This window comes from Caloenas nicobarica, chromosome 12 (assembly GCF_036013445.1).
Source record: "Caloenas nicobarica isolate bCalNic1 chromosome 12, bCalNic1.hap1, whole genome shotgun sequence".
In the NCBI taxonomy this organism is placed as follows: Eukaryota; Metazoa; Chordata; class Aves; order Columbiformes; family Columbidae; genus Caloenas; species Caloenas nicobarica.
The window spans coordinates 8,739,674-8,760,515 of NC_088256.1; the positions used below are offsets into that span (position 1 = coordinate 8,739,674).

At 38.1% G+C, this 20,842-nt stretch overlaps 1 protein-coding gene across 4 annotated transcripts in view; it reads right to left on the reverse strand.

The window, feature by feature from the left end:
* Positions 1-20,273, reverse strand: part of DIAPH2 (diaphanous related formin 2) — a 211,122-nt gene extending 190,849 nt beyond the window's left edge. For 2 of the 4 annotated variants that reach the window (XM_065643071.1, XM_065643072.1), the window contains exons 1-3: positions 19,931-20,273; positions 3,228-3,260; positions 617-790 (exon numbers count right to left, since the gene is read on the reverse strand). In XM_065643071.1, coding sequence (XP_065499143.1) covers positions 617-790; positions 3,228-3,260; positions 19,931-20,050 — 327 coding nt within the window. In that variant the 5' untranslated portion in view covers positions 20,051-20,273. Of the gene's footprint in view, positions 1-616; positions 791-3,222; positions 3,261-19,930 lie in introns of all 4 variants that reach the window. The other 2 variants (XM_065643074.1, XM_065643073.1) reach the window with 2 other exon arrangements.
* Between the last annotated feature and the right edge of the window lie 569 nt (positions 20,274-20,842).

Below are 20,842 nucleotides of genomic sequence, written 5' to 3' on the forward strand. Positions count from 1 at the left end.
GTGACTGTGTGGAAGCTTACAATTTCCAAGAATTATCCAGAAAACACTATTCCCAACAATACTCAAAATATCACACTTCATGTATGGACACCAATGTGTATGGCAGAATTAATAACACATCTACTTCAAAAGATTATTGCTTTATTACTAATAGCAAAGCTTGCCTGTGAGAGGAATCACAAACCTTGACAAGAGATCTTAAGACAGAAAATATTCAAGATGATATAAAAATTGAGGTTTGTATACATTAAGATTTTATAAATGGAAATTACTATTTTCTAAAGTTATTTAGGTAGTAAAAGCTATCTTTCAACAGCAGTATCTAACTACTGCAACTAAGGTTTATAGAGGTTATCTTAATGAAGCACTCAACAGCTTTTTCCCTTTGCTTTCTCTGTTAGACGTAGACCAAGTAATTTGCACATATATTATTAGCATTCTGTGAGTTACTCAATTGCTTATGTGCCAATTTAGACAGGTCCACAGGCCTATGCTATGCCCTCCCAAGTAGTTAATACTTCCAAAACAACAATATGTGAAAAATCACTACTACGTAATAAATGCCAACATGAAAACAAATTAAAATCTCATAAAATGATCTAGCATGTCATCTTACCATCATTTTTTCAAAGAGATCCATAACTTCTTTTTCTGATAAGTTCATGCAACGGTCATCAACAAGTGCCTGGGCAAGCGGGATTTCACTTATAGAAGGTTGAGAGTCAATAGGATGCTGAATGAGAGGTTTCTCTTTTTTCACTGTTTTTCTGAAGGTTGTTATTCTGTCACGCTGCAAAGACATCCATTTAAAAATAAGCAGAAACAGAAATATAGGAAAGCAGCCAATTACATGGCAGTAATAAACACATTTTTAGTTAATCCAAGCAGCAGAGTTAAAACTCAAATTGAACTGTAAGTAAAAATACTCTAACATTCAGAGATTACTTTTCATAGAAAGACAACAACATTTAAGGTAAATTCATAACAAGTCACATGCAAAAGGGATATAACTATGTCTCACAGTTTCAAAAGTACCTATGTTAAACTCTTATCATTTCAAAATCTTGAGTTCATCTTCTCACATTACTCCCTAATTATCCTGATAGTGAATAAATATAGTACCACAAAGGTAATGTCCAAGCGTTCCTTCACCTGAAGAGCTATAAGTCTTTGGAGGACAAGTGAAAAAGCCAGCGTTGGGAAGGAGGTACTCACAAGTTCATCAGGCTTATTAAAAAATCCTGCTAAAGTAAAATAAAGTTTGTAGAGGAATTAATGCTCCAAGCATAGTTCACAATTCCTTGAAGTGTTTTTGAGTATGGACTCCTGAAATTAGTGCAAAATTTTAAAAAGCCAGGTAATGGATTACTCGCATAGAAGCAGCCACCCATAGTTAAATACACATACCAGGCGTTAGTGAAAGCACATCATACATTCTGCAACACCATTTCACAGGTTAAGGTCAACTTGTTTTATGCCTTATACCAAACCTCCACCTTCTTTTCCTAAAGCATGCTTACTCAGTTAATTTGTTAATATTGGAAACAACCAGAGCACCTTCCTTATAAGGCCATTTATTATTGTTTTACTAATATATAACTGTTCTGGAGTCAGAACTTTTTTCAAAATTTATAAATACTGTCTTTAACTGTATATCTATATATGTTCATTTTGAGAACATTATGTCTATAGCAGATATATCTAGACCATTATGTCTAATTTTTCTAAATTAACCATTTCCATCAACAAATACTGGTGTATTTGTTTCAGGCACTGAACAGCCTTATGAAGACATGCTTTCATCTAACAGCAGCTTACGTAGGGTAACCAATATCATTCATTGCAGTTATTGCAATCTCTATGAAGACATGTAACCCAAATTTTCTATTTTCTATAATTAAACCACCACTGTGAGGTATGAAAAGTGTAATGGAACACTTCATTTGTAGGAAATTTGGATTCATTTTAGATTAGTCCAGTCAGGAGGGGAGAAATTTGATGAAGTGCTGTGAAATAGGGGGAAGAAAGGTTCTTTCTTTTTTGTTGTTGTTTTGTTTCTTTTTCTGGTTTTGTTGTAGGATTTGTTTTGTTGTTGTTGTTTTGGTTGGGTTTTTTTGAGATACTGCAAGACTATTTTTTGAAGAGAAAGTACCCCTAGATAAGCTGCATGACCCTTTGAATATCTCTGGAGGTTTGTTTGTTTGTGTTTTTGAGGGGAGGGGGATCAGGTTTGGGTTTTCTTCTTCCTTAAAAGTCTTATATTTGTGGACAGAAACACATTCCCTACAAGGATATGTTAACAGCTTTAAGAAGGCAAGAATTTAATCTCATTTTTTCCTTATTAGAATAGTTTACAGCTTTTGAAACTAGAATTAAGGCATAGCCTATTGAAAAGGCCAAAGATATGGTGTAATACCTGAAAGGCAGTATTCAAAATTAGTCAATACACATCAAATGCAGGTTAACTGTTAACTTACATTCAAGTGCCCATTCAGCAGTAAAAAAAAAAAAAAGCCATTTAAGATCAATTTCACCATACTATGATCAGTTTCAAGTGCACCTTATTAACAACAAATTTGTTTAATCAGATTGCAATGGTCCAGTCACTTTAAAGCCATAATCCAATCTTCTACATGATTACTAGGTACAATTTCTTAATTGCAGACAAGTAAGTGATGACTAAATAAGTGGCCCGGGTGGCTTAACTATTATATATAGAAAATAAAAGTTTGTAATTTTAATGAAATCAATTTTGGTATAAGTTTATGTAAAATACTTTGCAAGAGGTTTCAAAGTATTCAGAATTATAAAGTTAGTGACGCTGAATACAAGCTTGTTGTTTGACATCAGTACACACTTATTACCCAAAATGGTTCCACTTGAATCATGTGGCAACCAACTTTGAAGAACTACTGCGGATCATTTACTACTGAAAAGAAGGTCAAGAGAAATAACACTTGAACTATGGAATAACAGCTTCAACATATCCACAGTATTACTAAAGTATTCACAATGTGGTTATAAGAAGCTCTCCAAATAGGTATCATTTATTACTCTTCCTCAATTGAGGTTACAAATTAAGATCTTTAGGAATAGTGACTCAAATTTTCTGAAATCTAATGCTTTATATCCTTATAAGAACATGTTACATTGTCCACAACATTTGAAATAAAATAGCATGCAGCGTGGAGTTACCATTGCAAATTAAGATGTGACAAAGACCTTACCACATCATCTGCCAAAGTTTTTATTTGAATATTCTATTAAAAAGAAACAAACACACATAAATCAAAGAAAAAAAGACAGTGTTACCTACTGTTTCAGAATTAAGTAGTCTATATTTCACATATTCTAGCATTAAAAAGCACTTAAAATTTCAGTAAGTGTCCTAACAGAACTGCAGCCACACGAACATGGAATCTATTGCATGTGACAAAATAGGTTTGCATCCCATTTTACCTTCTTTGTTGACTATTTAACTCATGAACCTGGAATCTGTATAGCTACAGAACCCCCACTATTTCATCAGAAATGCAGTAAGATCTCTTAGAAAGCTTTCCAAAACAAACATGGACTATTGGACCTCAAACCAAGTCAGCAGATAGTTAATATGACACTCTCAGTTTTGACAGTTTTTGAGGCTCAGAGAGTTGAGGAGAATTTCTTCCTGTGTCCCAGCTTCTTGAGCCTTCTGCCAACTTCTCCTTAACACTGAGTAATGTAAAATGACCGAGGAACCAGTTAAAGCCAGTATCCTGATGATGCACAAACCAGTCACTACCGTGTCTCCCTCCCTAGTACTTCTCACTTTTTCCTTAACAGCAATAAAATCCTGATGACAAATATCACCAACATTACATTTTTAGCCATGGCCAAAAAAGCAATCTATATTGCATATAAATATCAATAATCTTGTCAAGGAAGTAGTCAGTTAATAAACATTGCTCAGTTTACATCAAGCAGTCATGGATAGGTAATTAAGGTCTAAAACTTCAGAGAGGCAGGCAGGAAATCTGCAATAAAAAGAACTGCTGTACATCAAAAACTGTGGTAGTTGATCCATAATGAGACAATCCTGCAAGTCACTGGTTAGGAAACAGCAACCTTATGTTCTTGGACAGCAAGGTTTCAGATTCCTTGGTTGTGCTCTCACCAGCTGAAATGATCAAGGTGCTTCAAGACAATATCCTGTACCACTGCCAACAGATGTTGACACCACCTTCCTACCATACCTCAAATCTCTTCCTTACAGCTCCATCTCTCCTGTCTTTTCGTTACCTGGACTTAGTATGGAGATAGAAGAGGAGGTAATACTCTAATCTTGAAATCAAAAAAAGACCTTTTATTTTTAATGGAGGTTACTGAGCAAGGAGTTCAAATGAAGTAAAGCCTAACTATGACTTCAACCCAGAGACAGCAATGTAAGCAAGAAGTTCTAAAACTCTGCATCTGTTTTAGCAGATATTTGTATTAGAAATATTTATTTTACCCTTTTTATTTAAGTACTGTCAATCTTTTCCAGAACCTGGAACAGGATAATCTACTCCACCTCTACATTTATATTGCATGTGTCACTCAAACTCCTCTGGGCAAAACACAGAATACTAAAGCAAGATACCACACAGCATTTTTCCAGGCATCTCAAGCTCACTTCCCAGATCTGCTTATAGTGTATAAACTCCACTGCTGCCAGTAACTACTTGAGATAAGCAACACATTTAACAGGTAGAACAAGTAGCTGAAGGCAGAGGCAAGGTAGTTATGTACCTGCAGATTCTCATCACCACGCTGTTTGACCATCTCTTATACTAACAAAGACATCATGCTTCCAGTCTGATTTAAGAACATCAACCACAAGCAGTTTACCTCCCCAGAAGGAAGTTTAATGCTAGAGGTCTGTCTACAAAAACTGCGATATCTTATTCTTTCAGCCATCTGTAAGACAGCCAGAGCACCACAAAATGAAATCAACTCTTTCCTAGCTTGATAAAGACACTAACTCCCCAATTATAGAAACAGCCCAAAAGCAAAGGTTTTGCAAAAATCTCCATGATAAAACATTTGCAGATAAGGGATATCAAATAAATATTTATATATATAAACACACAATGTAAGACAGCAGCATATCATCTCTCCGTTTTTAATATCACCACAAACCATGGAACATCCTCAATCTCTATATCAAAGAACTATTTCCTACTGATTTACTTAGTTCTTCACTTAAAAGACTTAAGTGACAGAGCTTCTCCCTTTCAAACATAGTCTTTCCAGTTCATCAATAGCTGAAAGGATCGCTTTCTATTTAGTCCTCCCAGTTTTAGCTTACCGTAAGTGTCCCACTACTCACTTAAGTACTGATAGATCATGACACTAAGGCACACCAAAAAAAAAAAAAATACAGCATTTACTAATGCAACTTCATCACATTTTCATCTTAAAACAGTCTCAGCCATGTTAATACTCAGAGTAACTGAAACCTTGCACATAAAAACAGTAGACAGATTTTTACCATAGTTCACTATGTTTATTGCTATTAAAAAAACAACCACCACAACAACAGAAAAAACACTGTTTCCTCATCCAAGCTCAGTTCAGGGTTCTGCAGTAACAACATCAACATTCAAAGAATTAAACAACTTGAGATGATTACATTAACTTTTAATGCAAAACTCTCAGCAAGTCTACTTCTTTTGAATCTTTTTCTAACTCAAGTGTTAATAAAATCTTCCAGATCATTTGATCTGGCCATGAGTTGTAAATTAAGGTGCATTTGCATGGGTTAATTATCTTTCCATTATATTTAAGTATTACTTTGCCATGTTCTTAATTGTTACACCCAAGACTCCAACTTCCACTACAAAAATAAAATGAAAAGCAATTCAGAGTTTACCACATGTATCATGAAACAACGATCAGCTGGGTAACTTCTAAACTTAACAGCAATTTTCACTCCACAGCACACTGCTCAGGCAAATCACAGGGTGCTACAATACCGCTTCTGCACACAGGCTACAACTTCAGATAATAGCTCCAATCACTACTAGTAATCCTACTTTTCCAAGAGTAACAAACAGAAACTTGACCTTCTCTTAACTTTCTTGTTTTTAAACTAAGGTAATAGGATTGTTTTCCAAAATTTACCTGGACTATAATACCCACAAAAGACTTTGCAAAACTTGGCTCAAGGTGAAGTGGTTTTCAACTGGCTACAAATAGATTTGAATACCACCAGGGAGGGAATAACTTCCCATATGAGTACCTGAACCAAGGGAGTTTAAAGGGACAAAAACCAAAACTGATTAATAGCTGAGGTACGAAAAGTTGTGTGCAATTTAATTCTACGTCTTACAGCTACAAAATAGAATCCATTCCTACAACCTCTGTTCTTCAGTACAGAGAATGACTAACATTTCTATTAAACAATTTAACCATCTGTTAACATACTCAATTTTGTAATTAAATGTAAAAAGGTGCCTAGGAAACTGTGAAAAGATAACAGGGTCACATTAGCTGATGTGCAGAAACTAGAACTACACACTCATTTATGACTTCCAAGATCTCATCCACCAAGTATACCTGACATTACTAATAAAATTAGTGAAAATACAATTCATAAAATGTATCCTTTACAGTAATTCTTTTGCACTTCAAGAAGCATTCATCATGCTTCCAAAAAGAACTTGAAATGACTGTTGTAATCCATGTGGTATATCAAAGATACTCAAAGTTAGCAGCACTAATAGTTTTGCTACTATTGTTGCACGTTTTTGTTTAGTCTATGTGACACCACATGGAAAATTCTTGTTTGCTTTGCAGCTATTCACTTCACGAATTCCTTAAATGTGCATTATTTAAATTGTTAAACTAAGGCTTAATCTATAACCTGACCATGAAGGTAAACGTGCCCTGCAGCACTACAATGTGAGACCCAGGATCATGTGGACACCTTACACCAGATTGCCACAGGGAAGCTGGAAAGTTGTTCATGTTGACAGCCCAGAGTCAGCGCTGTTAGAACCCAGAAAACTGCCTCTTTTTCCCCAATCACTTGACTTGTTGCCCCAGCAGACTGACCATCCAAAAATGAGCAAGACTAGGACAAGAAGTCAGACAACTCCTCTTGCTAAATAAAGCAGGAGGGTCACCCAAGCTGGTAATTTTTAACAGCAGAGGGCACCAATTCTTTAATCACAGTGCTAAGGAGACCGAATGCCTCAGCACTGCTCCCAAACAGGAGGGAGGGGAAGAGACCAGAAGCGCCCTAATCCTGTCGGACACTCGCCCTCACAAACGCCCCCTGTCAAATCCCCGAGGGCTGAGGGAAAGGGGCACCTCCACACTGGCTTTCTGCTTTTTAGTATAGATGAACAAACTCTCTCTCTTCAGGATGCTCTACAGCTTTTAAATTCCTTACCTAAAACTATCAAGCAACAGTTTGCTAGCTACAACTTTTACAAACTAGACTTTTGAAAGAGCCAAGTCATCATTCCATTCACAAATTTCACAACAAACAAGTATTGCAACACTGCTTTTATTAAGTGCACGCTAGCTTACTAGCCTCAATATACAGCTCTAACGTCCTAAGATATATTTAACTAATCAAGATCTTTGCAGATGTTAAGAGACACGGCAAACCCTGACCTTACAACAAAGATCTAAACCTTTTTATTTTAGTTTGAAGCCTACATTTTTATCCAGAAATTCCACCCACTGGTTTTCATATTTAATTTAGAAATGCTTATGGTATTACATAATCATTAACCAACAGAAGGTTTTATAGAACACATCTTAAAAAAACAACAAACACCACCACAGCCAACAACCAAAAACCACAACTCACACAAATAAATAGGTATAAAACTCCATGGCTACATGTCCTTACAGCAAGAAATGTGTAATTAAGAATCTTCCACTTTAAGGATTCTGAGCAGTCTGGCAAATCGCTATAAAACTAGTGTAGCAACAGAAATTGATGCAAAGTTTCTGCATAGGAACTACAAGTATTTCCAGGGAGACCTCACATGTTACAGGCAGTGTCTCAGTTGCACTAGAACAGTTAAATATTTGCATAAAGAAAATAAAAAAGTCATATTTGATAATATGAATACAGCATATGGGACTGCACCAATTGTCAGCAGTATAAATGGGGAAAAGAAGTAAGAATTCTAATTCTTCATGTACTTGGATAATCGGGCTAAGCATATACAGTGTTGCTATATACATTTTATTGGGGGGGTCATATGAAGACTAGCATTGCATTTATTTGGGGTTTAAATAACTTCACTTTCAAATCTATAATCTTGGTAATGGATACACTACTGGTCTTTCTTGAAGAACATTGTGCTTAAAAAAAATAGTATTCAGATAGCTGAGTGCCAATTACATTTCCTGCTTTGCTTGATAAGAAAGCTTATTTCAAAAGCTGCACCTCCGAAGCTTCCTTTAGTAAAATGTCAGTAGATTACAAGTGCATTGGCATAATTTCAAAAATCCTTTGATATGCCCATATAGGTTTCTGTACATATAGTTGGTGCCTGTAACGAGTGCCAGATATACTTTATTAGACAAGCAGCTGTCTGTTCAAGTGGTTGCTGTTGTGCTGGCAATGGGCAGGACTGTTTATCAGTACAAACATATCCTGTTTACTGCAACTACACCAAACAAATTGGTTAGTTTGGAAGAAAATTACAAAGTGTTTTTTCCTAGGAAGACAGAGAGAGATCACTTGCTGAACTAGTCACTTGAAAAGTTATTGGATCAACTTCTGGGACTTCATTAAAAATGAACACAGAACAGCTCCTAGCACAGTAAATGGGTGGTTTAGATGCTTATAGTACTGGTTAGATGCCTGTTGCTTTTCTGCCAAGTTTGCCTGTCAGTACCACATTCAGCCTCTGCTGCTTGTTTTTCAAAAATGCAATTGTTTGACTTCTGAGCTTTGAGTTCTTAGGGAACAGGGCTATTGCATTTCTGGTATATTATTGTGGAGTGCTTTTGAAACATTCTGGAACATTTAAACTGGAAAAAACTATGTCAAAACAATTCTTGACATACAAAGTGCAGACTATATCTCAATTTTACACTTTGATATAAGCAGTGGATTTGAGCTCTTAGCTTTCAATGCAGCAGGAGAACAAAGCCAGTTTTGATAGATAGCAATACTTGATGTGCATCAAATTGCTGTTCATCTTCCTTCCTTGTTGCTGGCTCTCATGAGTGCAAGTGGCTGATCTTTTTCATTCAGATACGTTGTGGAGCTGCTCAGAGTGAAAGCTATTGAAAAGCTACAGAGTTTGGTCAATTAAGAGTAGTGAGAATCGTCTCCCTTTATATCTCACTTCCTAAAGACAGACACCTTTTTATTGTGACAAGGTTCATCTTCACTCTTACTGAAGTGCAGTCTTAGTTTGTTTTTACCCTTTTATAGATGTGTAGGCCTTTTAACTACAATTACATGCTTTGATTCTGGGATTAATCTTTTGCTGAAACCTAGGTTTTTCTTTCAGGATGAGCAATGACCAGTTAACTCAACGGTGAGAGAGTTCTTTTGAAATCATTCTGAAAAACAAAGCAGAAACTGCTTTGAGAAAGCTCTTCAGTACTTTTACACAATTTTTTTTTTCCATTCCTTCTTACTTGCTTCCTGTTTCACAGTACATGCCAGTGCAGCCTAATATCCCTGCACAAGTGACAGGCTCAATTTCCATGTACTTCCTGTCATATGCAAAGATAGTTCAGGGAGGATTCTTAACTGAATATGCTGTTGGTTTCATTGAACAATTCTTGCTCTTGTACAAGTAAACACTGAAAATAAGCATCACAGTCCAACTGATTTTTTTCTCTGATACCATTTGAGGAGAGGATAAAACTGGTAGAATGGATCTGTTGGGAGAGAATTGATACACTTAAGAACTAAGCAGAAGACCCACAGCAAGTCGCAAAAGTTGACAGAAAGCGAAGAGCCTCATTGGATACCAGGCAGCTTCCTGAAAATGGCGTATTTTACTTTTCATAGACTTTGAGGAAGTGAGGACGTGTATTTGCTTTGTTTGGGTTGTTTTTTAAATAGTAAGAAAACCCCCACGAAATCCAACCAACCAAAACACAGCCCACAAAGGAACTGGCAGTGGAAGGGATGCAGTGAGCCAAAGAAGCATGAATTACTTGTTAACATTATTCATTTCGTCTGTACCCAGCAGTCTTGGAACATATGGTCACATGGATCATGTCAACAACTTCTTAGAATAATGTTGTCTGTCTTCCAAGACACAGACTTACCAGCAAAGAGCAAGTATTTGATCAGAGCAATATTTGAACCCTATATTTTAAAAAAAAAGTTCATAGTAAAGTTGCTTTTTTACTGCCCTAATAAAAAGCGATGTGATACAAAAATGTGAAAAATTAGCAAAGCTGCTGACCTAGCAAGGAACTTTGAAGAACAGAAATTCTAAGTCGAGTAATTTCAGTGGGCATGGACCACAATGTAAATCAATAGTCAAAGCATATCAGGTTAAACTGAATTTATAACTGTTGCGATACACACAAGGGCTTTCTGTTCTGTTTCCTACTCTTTCCTGTTTATAATAGCTTTGTGAGAAGATTATTTGTCCTTCATGGAAGTAGGAAATGAAGCAGCATGTGAATAGAGAGGAATTATGCTGTACATAATAATGGGGAAGCCAATAGTATCACCTGACTTCAGTACAAGTGAGGTTCCCTGTTAAGAAGTAACAGGAATTGACAAAGATTACAAATGCTTGTAATGGGTTACAGAGAATCTCTTATCTTCTCCTAAAGGAGAAAGTAAGCAAAAAAAGATGGTTTATCATAATATTCAAGTGTGGTGTGTGCTTAAGTTACCCATGAACACCCACATTAATTTTATAAATGTTTTCCCAAAAATGCATGAAACAATTGTTTTTAAATATAAAATGTTAACTGATGGGATTACTGTTTATCTTATAAATCACTCAGGAATTAGTTTGAATCATAGAATACTGTAAAGTGAGCTTAATGGATTTAGGAAGCCTATCTTAGCCACCCAAGCTTTGCCTGAAGTTCACATGTGAATGCCTACTTGTAAAATATGAAAATTAAAATCGTATATCTGGTTTACAGATGGAAATTTTATCAAAGCCTACTGCTGTACCCTTTATGTTTCTAGTTTGGGAATGCCTCCACCAAGCTGTAAATAAACTGCAGAATGAAAATGAAATTGCACTGCTGGAAGACAGTAGAACAGTAGAGAATGGAGGGCTGTAAAGGTTAGAGAGGCTGCAGCAGACGTTGCCTGGTACATTTCCAGCTCAGTCAAGAAACTGTGTGCTAAATCAAAAAGAGTTTCCTCATCTCGCTTTTTTCTGTTGATAAGAGTAAAGCAGAGAGAGATCCACTTGACACAGAGTAGAAAGGAAGAACTGAAGCAGTTGTAGTAAAGTGGGTTGCCTGAGAGCAACAGTTCTTGCTGCCCCATTATTTAACAAAACAAAGCAAAAAAAAAAAAGAAAAAAGAATCTGGTTTTATGGGAACTAAGACTGGCAGCAGTACCAGAAATAAAGTACTGTATTGACACAAAAGTTAGGATTAAAATTGGTTACTTCACTGTTGAAGCTTTGGTTACAAATTCTGTCTCAAATCTGGTTATAAATAACTTCTACTACTCTATCACATTTATTAGTTCACCCAGTCTGTGGCTAAAGCTTTTATAAAGAAAGACTTAAAACTACCACAAAACCAGCTCTTATTGTATTCAAATTTTACTTTAGTATATACAAAATTAGACAGAAATCCTGCCATATGCCTTACAAAGAGGAAGGGACTCAGACTGAAGTATCTCAGTTTTGAGTTCATCTGCTAACTTTTGAACTTAGTAAGCCAACGTGGGTTTACCCTTTGCATTTCAGACGTGTATTTAAACCTTTTGTTTTTAATGTACCCTCTAAATGTGGCTGCCACAAAAATTAAAATGTATATGGCATCAGCATATATGCTTAGCCTGATACGCTGTTGCCTTTTTCCTTCTTTATGCAAATACTTACCTCTTCTAATGCAACTGGAACACTGCATGTAACCACCTCAGCTATTAATAACTGTCAAGTTCTCATCTATTTATGCACTTACACAATTACAAATGCAAACATACAGCACAGATCCATTAGGAAGCCACAGTATTTTAGAAGTTACTCCAATTTTATAAGTATAAAAATAAATCACAGCAGGAGACCATGAAGAACCAAAAACGTAACAGGAAAACAGGAAACACTATACAAGAACTAACTACTTGAACCTGTTGTTAAGAGCCTAGAATCTAATGAATCTCATGTTGGCTTAGTATTGAGACCAACATGAATTTATACAGAGCCACTTGTAAACACTAACTGTTTACAAAAAGCTATAGTCAAGAACATTTAAGGTCTGTTGTTATTTCCTATCATCTTCACACCTAGATATGCATTATGGTGCAGCTCTGTTGATGTCATCTCATAAAGGACTAAGTCATTGACATTTCACTAGCTAAACCCTGAACAAAGAAACAGGAGAGAATGGGCCTGTGTACCTTGAAGCCAACCTTTATCCACTAGTACCTTTACTGCAGTTTCCTTGGCCTGCATAATCTAAAATACAATTGCTGCTTTACTGGCTGTACAGCTACAGCTTGTAGCTCCAAGTGTTGGGATGCTACAGTGCTATTCCCTGAATGCCTCAAACTTAACTTCTTTTATTTAGAAATTTGTTCTAAACTACTATGCAGCACTCCTCTGAAAGTTTCACGTTCCTCAAGCAAGTTCTCTTTTACTTCTCGTGAACATGTAAACTAAATATGTTAATTTGGTTTTGTTATAAAGACATAACTTAATATTTCCACTACAATTAGGAGAGCAGTAAGAGTATGTTTCTTTAAAAAAATATATATTTATATACACACATAGACAAAAATCACTGAGGAATAAAAGGCAGGATTTTTCCAATTACATTTTTTTATTCTGTTGGTGACTTTTACATTTACATTCTATGCTTTCAAAACAAGTATAAATACACAGAACTGTTATGAAGCACAAATGGAAAACATTTTTTTGCAATAAAAACATTTTTCCATATTTTATGTCCTCCATATCTGATAATACTACACAAAGAACACTTGCAAGCAGGAAACATTCATCACACATTCAGCACACCTGGTACTTTCTCCAATACCATCTTGTCTCCAATGATTTACTCTGATCACTAGAAGGACCAAGAAGAAAACCTTATAAGAAAGCCACCTGTCACAAGCATCTAACTCGAACTTCTTCTCCCACTCTCCCCAAAACAGTCTGAAATTAATACAAACCCACAGTTTCTTGTTTACACAGGAAGAGCACAAATCTATTAGAAACTCTTAATAACATTTTTGCTTTATAACAGAGAAGGTGTGGTGATATTACAGTATGCACTACACCTTAAGACCAAATATTACCACACCTAGGTGGACCGAATACCTTCAGCGGCTGTATCAAACTACCCATTTCCCATGTGTTGGCTTCTTCCAGAATTGAACTTCCAAGGTATTTCTCAATTTCTATAAATCAGATGAGTTTATGGTTTATATCACAATGTAGGTTACAATATCATTTAAGTGCAATAGCAGATTCTTTTCAGATCTGCCCATGCAGATACAATGTGCTGCTTTCACACCATGCCCAATTAAACACCTATCATGAGAAGATGGCTGAAAATCAGACACAATCATAATTACTAGTACACGAACATTAGACACACCAATAGAAAAGGATGAATTCTACTGTGCCATAACACCAGCCTTACTAGTTCTAGCAAATAATCAAAAAAGAACACATAATAAAAAGGAAGGGGTTTGCCTGGTTCAGTTTCATGGTCTTGTTTGTCCCAATGCCACACAAAAACTTAAGCCAGTAGAGCACTCAGGTTGGCATGAAGACTGCTTAAGCCCACACTGCTGCCTCAAAAAAGCTGATTCTTTCATTGTCACCCTTTTCTCCCATACAATAAATTAATAGTTAACAAGTAAAATGTATTTGCTTTGCAGACTATGTTATTACCACTTTTGTCAAGTAAGATTCCACTTATCTACCTATCAGGAAGTTACGCTTGAAAGTGGGAAACCTAGAGGTGCTCACTCCACCAATAATGTAGGAAAAAGCTACTTGATTCACAAGATCTTAAAGATCAGTTTGATACAAAAATAACATGCAAGTTTAAGACAAGTTAGCTGTGTCTACCTGCAACTTTATGAACTGCTATACAAACACTAAACACTTTCAACTGTTAATCCTCTCTCAAAATTATCTGCTCTACTACCATAACCCTCTAAAATGAAAACTTATTTCCTCCAAAATAAATTTACTAAATTATTAAAAAATATACTGAATGTAAAGAATGACCATGATAGACAAAGTTGTAAGGAACGGTGTAAAAACATTTATTTTTGATTTCCTAACTTCTTGTGGTTTTAAGGTTGAACAAGTAAACTGATGAATAACCAACTGAAATTGTCAGTTGCTTCAGCAGCAACAGCCATCTCTTGTTCTACTTTACCTCCAAATTTAGACAGGGGTGAAAAGAATTAAAGGAAAGTTTTTAGGCATTAGTGCTTACACCTAAAGAACTGCAACTGATGCAGAACAGATTAAGTCATCTGGTAACCCACTCGCCGGTCAGCTATTTATAATACAAAAAACAAAGTTCATCCTCAATAACTTGGATATTCACTACCACAGTGCTTAAAAATATCAGAAAACATCAATTCTATTTGATAGGAACACTGGCAGTTCTCACTGTAATTGTCTTTCACATAGCCTGGGTGGAATCTGCTTTGTTTGCAAAGCTTCCTGTGCTCCACAGAACAGCTCTACAGTTTTGTCTTACAAGTAGTAGTTCAGGAAGCTTAATTACCACAAGCAGATAGGCTTATCACTGTATCTATCACCTCATTTAAACAGTGCCAATATTAATTCACATTAAAAGCTAAAGCATTTACCTTAACACAGCACCAAGCATGCCCTGCTCTACCATATTAGAAGCAGTGCCTAATCAGTATACTTTTCAGCAACAGAACCAGATCTTCCCAAGACATTAATTTTACTCTTTGTTAACTGTTGCACCCTAACTTCACTTGCTGCAATATCTTGACTTTGATCTAGTAAGATCGAGAGTCTCCTAAAACACAAACATTTCAGTTCAACTTTTTCCTCAGACATCTACTTGAAGTTAAGAATTCTTTGCAAGCACCCACTGACTTTACTCAAGAGACACAATGATCTCAAACACAATATATTTTACTCAGATGCCAAAAATCTCTTCTCAACCTGACTCATAATTCATATATGCAGTATACAAACACCTAAACAAGTCAGACGTAAAAAGCACACTATGTCTCCCCAGGAGAATTACATCAAACAACCTTAGGAGTGAAAGGTGATGGTGTGATGTAGGTCCTGTAGCACATAACCTGTCTGAGAGTGACTAATAAACATAAATTTAAAGCACTCAAACTCCTGCACTGATCTGGGTGGAGCAACATAGCTGTGAACCTCCCAAGCACACTCAGTTTACTTCTGTTTTAAAGCTAATTGATAAAAGCTTTTATCCACTGCTTGATGCCAGTTTATGGCATATTAGTCAGAATGTTGAGTTCACAGCTTTTGATTCATCTCAAAGCTCATGGGATTTAAAAGACTACACTACTAAGCATAAACAATTTCTGCTTTTAAAACAAAGTATGAGTTGTTCCTTGTTGGATGAATCACCAAATCCCCTTGGTCTCCAACTAAATAAACTCCCTCTTACCCCCAATAATGTGTTTTTCATGTTATACAAGACCTTTCCCTTAATCTGCTTTTAAAGACAGCATCATAGCCAGAAGACAGCCCATTTCAGAAATTTAGTGTGTCGCTAAGTGTCGTATCTATCGCAGAACAACTACCACACAAACCTGAAGAGAACTTGGAGCATGCTTTTAGTATGGCACTAGCCACTACACACATAGAAGTATTTCTACTCATGCTAATACTAAACTGGCAAGATATATTATTAATTTTAAAACATCCACAAACCCTTGGCCATATCAAGTTAGTCAGTGTTCCAATAGTCAGGAAGCGCCACAAATAAATATAAACAACACCTCTTTTCAAGTACCCATTCACAGAATTGCCGATATTTGAAAGGATCTCATTCCTATCTCAGTTTAATCCAAACTCCTGTCCAAAAAGCAGGGGCAACACCAAACTCAAACCAGCCTGTTCAAAGCTTTGTCCAGGTTTCCAGGTCTTGAAAACCTCCAAGTACTGGGATTCCAGTGTCTCTGATCAACCAATGCTTAAGTATCCTTCAAATTACTTTTTCCCCCTTATATACATCTCCTCTCCAGTGATCTCTCCTGCTCCTTTTTATGACCTCTGTCTCCCATTCTTCTCCCATGAATTTCTGTAAAAAGTCTGGCTTCATTTTCTCAGCTGAAAAGATTAAAAACTTGAGAAGATTTCGAGTTCAGCCAGGCTATGATAGCTATGTCAAATCAGACCTGACACTTTCAAGGACTCACCAATTTCCTGTGTACCCAACAGAATTATATACTTCCCATGTAATACTGAAGTGTTAAGGAGAGCAAACAACACCTAAATTAAGGATTAACAAACATAGGAATCCCAGCAATCTCCCTGACAACCTTAATTTAGTCTGTTTCCCCTAGTACAACAAGCATACTTTTAAATAAGCAAAACAAGCACATTGCCAAACCCAGTTAGGAATGTAACTGCTCATTGCCATCTCATGCCAGCCTATTCTCTGGGCTGGCAGGAGATCAGATGATTGTTTGCCAAAACAATTTAATTTTTTTCTGCCCATTTCATTGTAAACATTGTAAAATAATGACGAAACCATCAGGTGTTCATTCCCACCTCCAGTCCTTGTGCCGGCAAAAAAATTAGGAAAAAAAAAAAATTATATCAGAGCTCTTTCAGCCATTGCAACGTGTCGAGGTGCTCATAAGACAAACAGATTTTAGAAATATACTCCAGTTTACACACTGCTAATATAAAAACTGGAAGTCAATTCTCATTGTGCAGTTATGTTCAACAAGTTACATGAAACTTCAGTGACTCTCAAAATTACCTAAAGCAAAACAAAATAGTTCTAATATAGCTCATCTTCAACTATTTGTGTGTGTATATATGCATGCATTATCTTACAGAAAAGTACTTTAAACCATCATTTTCTAGCACAGATCCTCTCTTGATAGCTTTAGTCTTCCTGTCAATCAGGAATAAATGCCATCAAGCAGGCCCATTGGCCACCTTTTACTTTCAGATAGAGAGCATGAGGAAACAAAAAATTTCCTCTTTCTTCTCCTAGAGTCTGCCTTCCCACAAAATAATGACTTCAGCTTTCCCAGCTCCCTGTCATCTAGAGCCATTTTTAGTCTATCATATAAAAATCATTCCCCTAGACTTCTTTCCAATGACTTGCCTAATTTCAGCTGCTATGCCAGAACTAAAAATAAACCCCTCTCCCACCAAGCCCTTGTTCAGCACTCCACTTGATGTGTGAAGTAAGTTCTGGAGAAGGGACATGCTCCTCTCAGCACACCGTAGCATTCCCTGAATTATACACTACAAACTGACAGAGTGCAGGTTGACTCATCTCTGTAACTCTACCGAAACTTGATAAATTATAAGTTATGAAGCTGAACCAAGAAAATTTCCACACCAAACTCTAAGAAACTTTGTATACTAACTCAGTGACAACTTAACACTTGCACAAATATTGTGGCTTCCTTTACAGAAGTCCCAAATATATTTTTAATCTTATTTGCAGAACCAATCATTTAAAATTAAAGCCAGCAAAAATTTGTAACATTATTCTCCCCAATTACAGTCCTTTTCTTCCCTTGCAAACCCACAGCAGTAATTGATAAATCTGGCTGCCCACTCGCATCACCTCAACTTAAAATACACTGGAATCTCATCCCTTTTCCTCCTCAGAGGTAAATCCCTCTTCATGTCAGTTTCATACATCTTTTGTGTACATCATTTCCAGAAAGGAGACTAGGGGGGGACGGGGGACAAAACACACCCACCAAAACACACTACTTTCCCATTCAACCCATTCATTCTATTATGCCATCAGAAGCTAAGTCATCTTATCTCAGGGCAGAACTGTCTTTCAGAAGGTATCTGATTCAAGCAAGATGCCACTAGTCTGATCCATGTTCCTGCTGGACTGTAATCATCCACTTAAGAAACAAAAGCATATGATTGCAAAGTCAAATATTAACATAACGTACCTTTTTCACTAAATAGAACAATCGAAGTCTACCCTAGTGAGTCTAGAATGACTGAAAAGAACACGCAATGGAAATAGTTCTGTTCAATCCAATTTTGAGCTCATATCACTTTTTTTTTTTTTAAATTATACAGTTCTTTCAGAACAAAACGTTTTCTGCTAGAGCAAAATTCAAGTTTCTATCCTCAGCTACCAATAGAAGCATCTTCTTGTGTGATTTTTAAATCACTTCCCTGCAGGCATCTTCAAGCAGCCTTCCCAGCTACTTCAGCTAGGAGATAGTAAAAGTAATATAAACAAACCTCTTGTTTATATGAAGAAGTTTATTTATATTTATCCTATGCAAGGAAGTATGAGTTTGTTTCCAACACCACCACAAAACAAAATAAGACATCCTATTTGTTTACGTTTTCTAAGGTACACATGCTCACTTCTACTACAAACACACTTCAAGTTATTCTGTATTCTGCCTTTCCTTCATCCTTTTAAACAGTTGTAACTTTCAGTAACTTTTCAATGCATCATTCGTTACAAATTAACATCTTCCACACCTGCATTCAGACTTAATTTTCAGGGACATAAAAAAAAAAACCAAAAACAAACCACCCACACCACAAACACAACACCACACACCATAGTTCTCATGATGATCAGCCAAAGGCTCTGCTGCACTACACTCTATGAAATGAACACAAGGTAGGAGCACTTACATAGTGACTTGGTTTTACTACTATCTGTGAAAACTCTTGCATAATTAAATAGTACTAGTAGTAGTAGTCTAGTCCATAAGAAAAGTCGGGTAAGTGATAAAATGATTTGATTCAATGTTAAAACAAATAAGTGTAAGTAACAGAAGCAAAAAATTAAAAATAAACACTGTCATATTAACTGGTTTTGCTGCTACTGCATTTATAAAGTGAGATACAATCCAGTGCTGTTAGGTTTGAAATCTACCTGTACTTCAAGTTATCGGGTCTGTAAGGAGAAGTATCTTTTAAACCAAAAAGCAAACTCTACAGTCTTAAGGAGAATTTGTGTTCAAAAGCCTGTCAAATCTTTCCAAAAAGACTGGACAACATCCAAATTTTTATGTTCACATTAATTCAGAAGTGCACGTGGGAAGCACCGCGTTCGCATCACAACCACCAACATTCTGGATGCTTCAAAACAGACCGGGGGGGAGGGGAAAAGGCAAACCTATGATCTTTCACTCAGAACGTGAGCAGAACAGAGGTTCCACCACCAGGTCCTGCTCGCCGGCCGGTGCTGCTGCCGCACCTCTCCCCGCAGGGACGGCCCGAGCGACACCCGCACGGAGAACGTGGGAATTCCCGGCTCCCGCCAGCGCCCGCCCCCGGAGCGCTCCGCAGCCGGGCCCGCCGCACGCCCGCCGCCAGCTGCCACCTCCTTCCCCAAAGAGCACCCAAAAACGGCCACGGAAGCTCACGGGTTTTTTTTAAAAAGAGCCTTTAATTGGTGAAAGCCCAGCACCCCCCAGGCCGCACGCCCCTCCGCCCCAGATTCTCTACTCGGGAAGCGACAAGACGCATCCGAGCCGCCTCCTCCTCCCCCGCCTTCCTCCTCGTCCCCAGGCCGTCCTCTGCCCCCCTCCCAGCCCCACAGCTCGCTCACCAGCTTGGGCTTGTTCCGGCTCTCCTCTTCCGCGGCGCGCACACTCCGCTTCGGGTTCATCCTGCGAGAACCCAGGGGCTCCTCGCCGCCGCCAGCGCCCGGAGCCGCCTGACCCTCCATCCTCCCACCGGCTCTGCGCCCCAGCACAAACACCCGCTCTCACCGGGGCTGTATCCTCAAGGCCCCATAGGACCGACACGCACCACCGGGCGTCTCCCCGTCCCCTCCCAGCCGCGGCTGGAGCGGTTCCTAGTCCCGCTGCCCCGCCGCCTCCTCCCAATCCGCCGCCTCACAGACGCCGAACGCCCGCACGCACGCGCGCGCGCCGCCCGCCCGGCCTTACGGCGCATGTGCGCGCGCGGCGCGCACGCGCGGTTCGGGCACGCGGAGGTAGCGGCCGCCGCCCCAAGGGAGGGAGCGGGGGAAGGTCGGAAATGGCGGAGCGTGGGGGGTTTTAAACAGAAACGCCCATCGGAAAGGTGAAGTGTGCAACTGAAGTGACCGGCCCTGGCTTTGGCAGCGCGGAGCCGGCCTGTAGGTGGATCTTACGCCGAGGGCTCCCGGCTGAGTCGTTCCTCACAACATTTTGCAGGGGCTTTTGAGAAGGCAGGATGGCCAGCAATGGCCCTGGCAATTTGTGGTTTTGACAAAATCCTTGTCTCCATCTGATCTGCCTCACGCAGCAACTGCCCAGGCAGCGTGCCCAGGCACTTCACACGCCAGAGGTTTCCTCATGAGGTGGCTCAGGCTTAAGTATGTTTCCTTGTATAGAATGTCCCGAGTTGGAAGGGACCCACAAGGATCATCGAGTCTGACTCCTGTCCCTGCATATGACAACCCCACAGTTCACACCGTGTGTCTGAGGGTGTTATCCAATCTCTTCTTGAACACTGCCAGGCTTGGGGCCGTGAC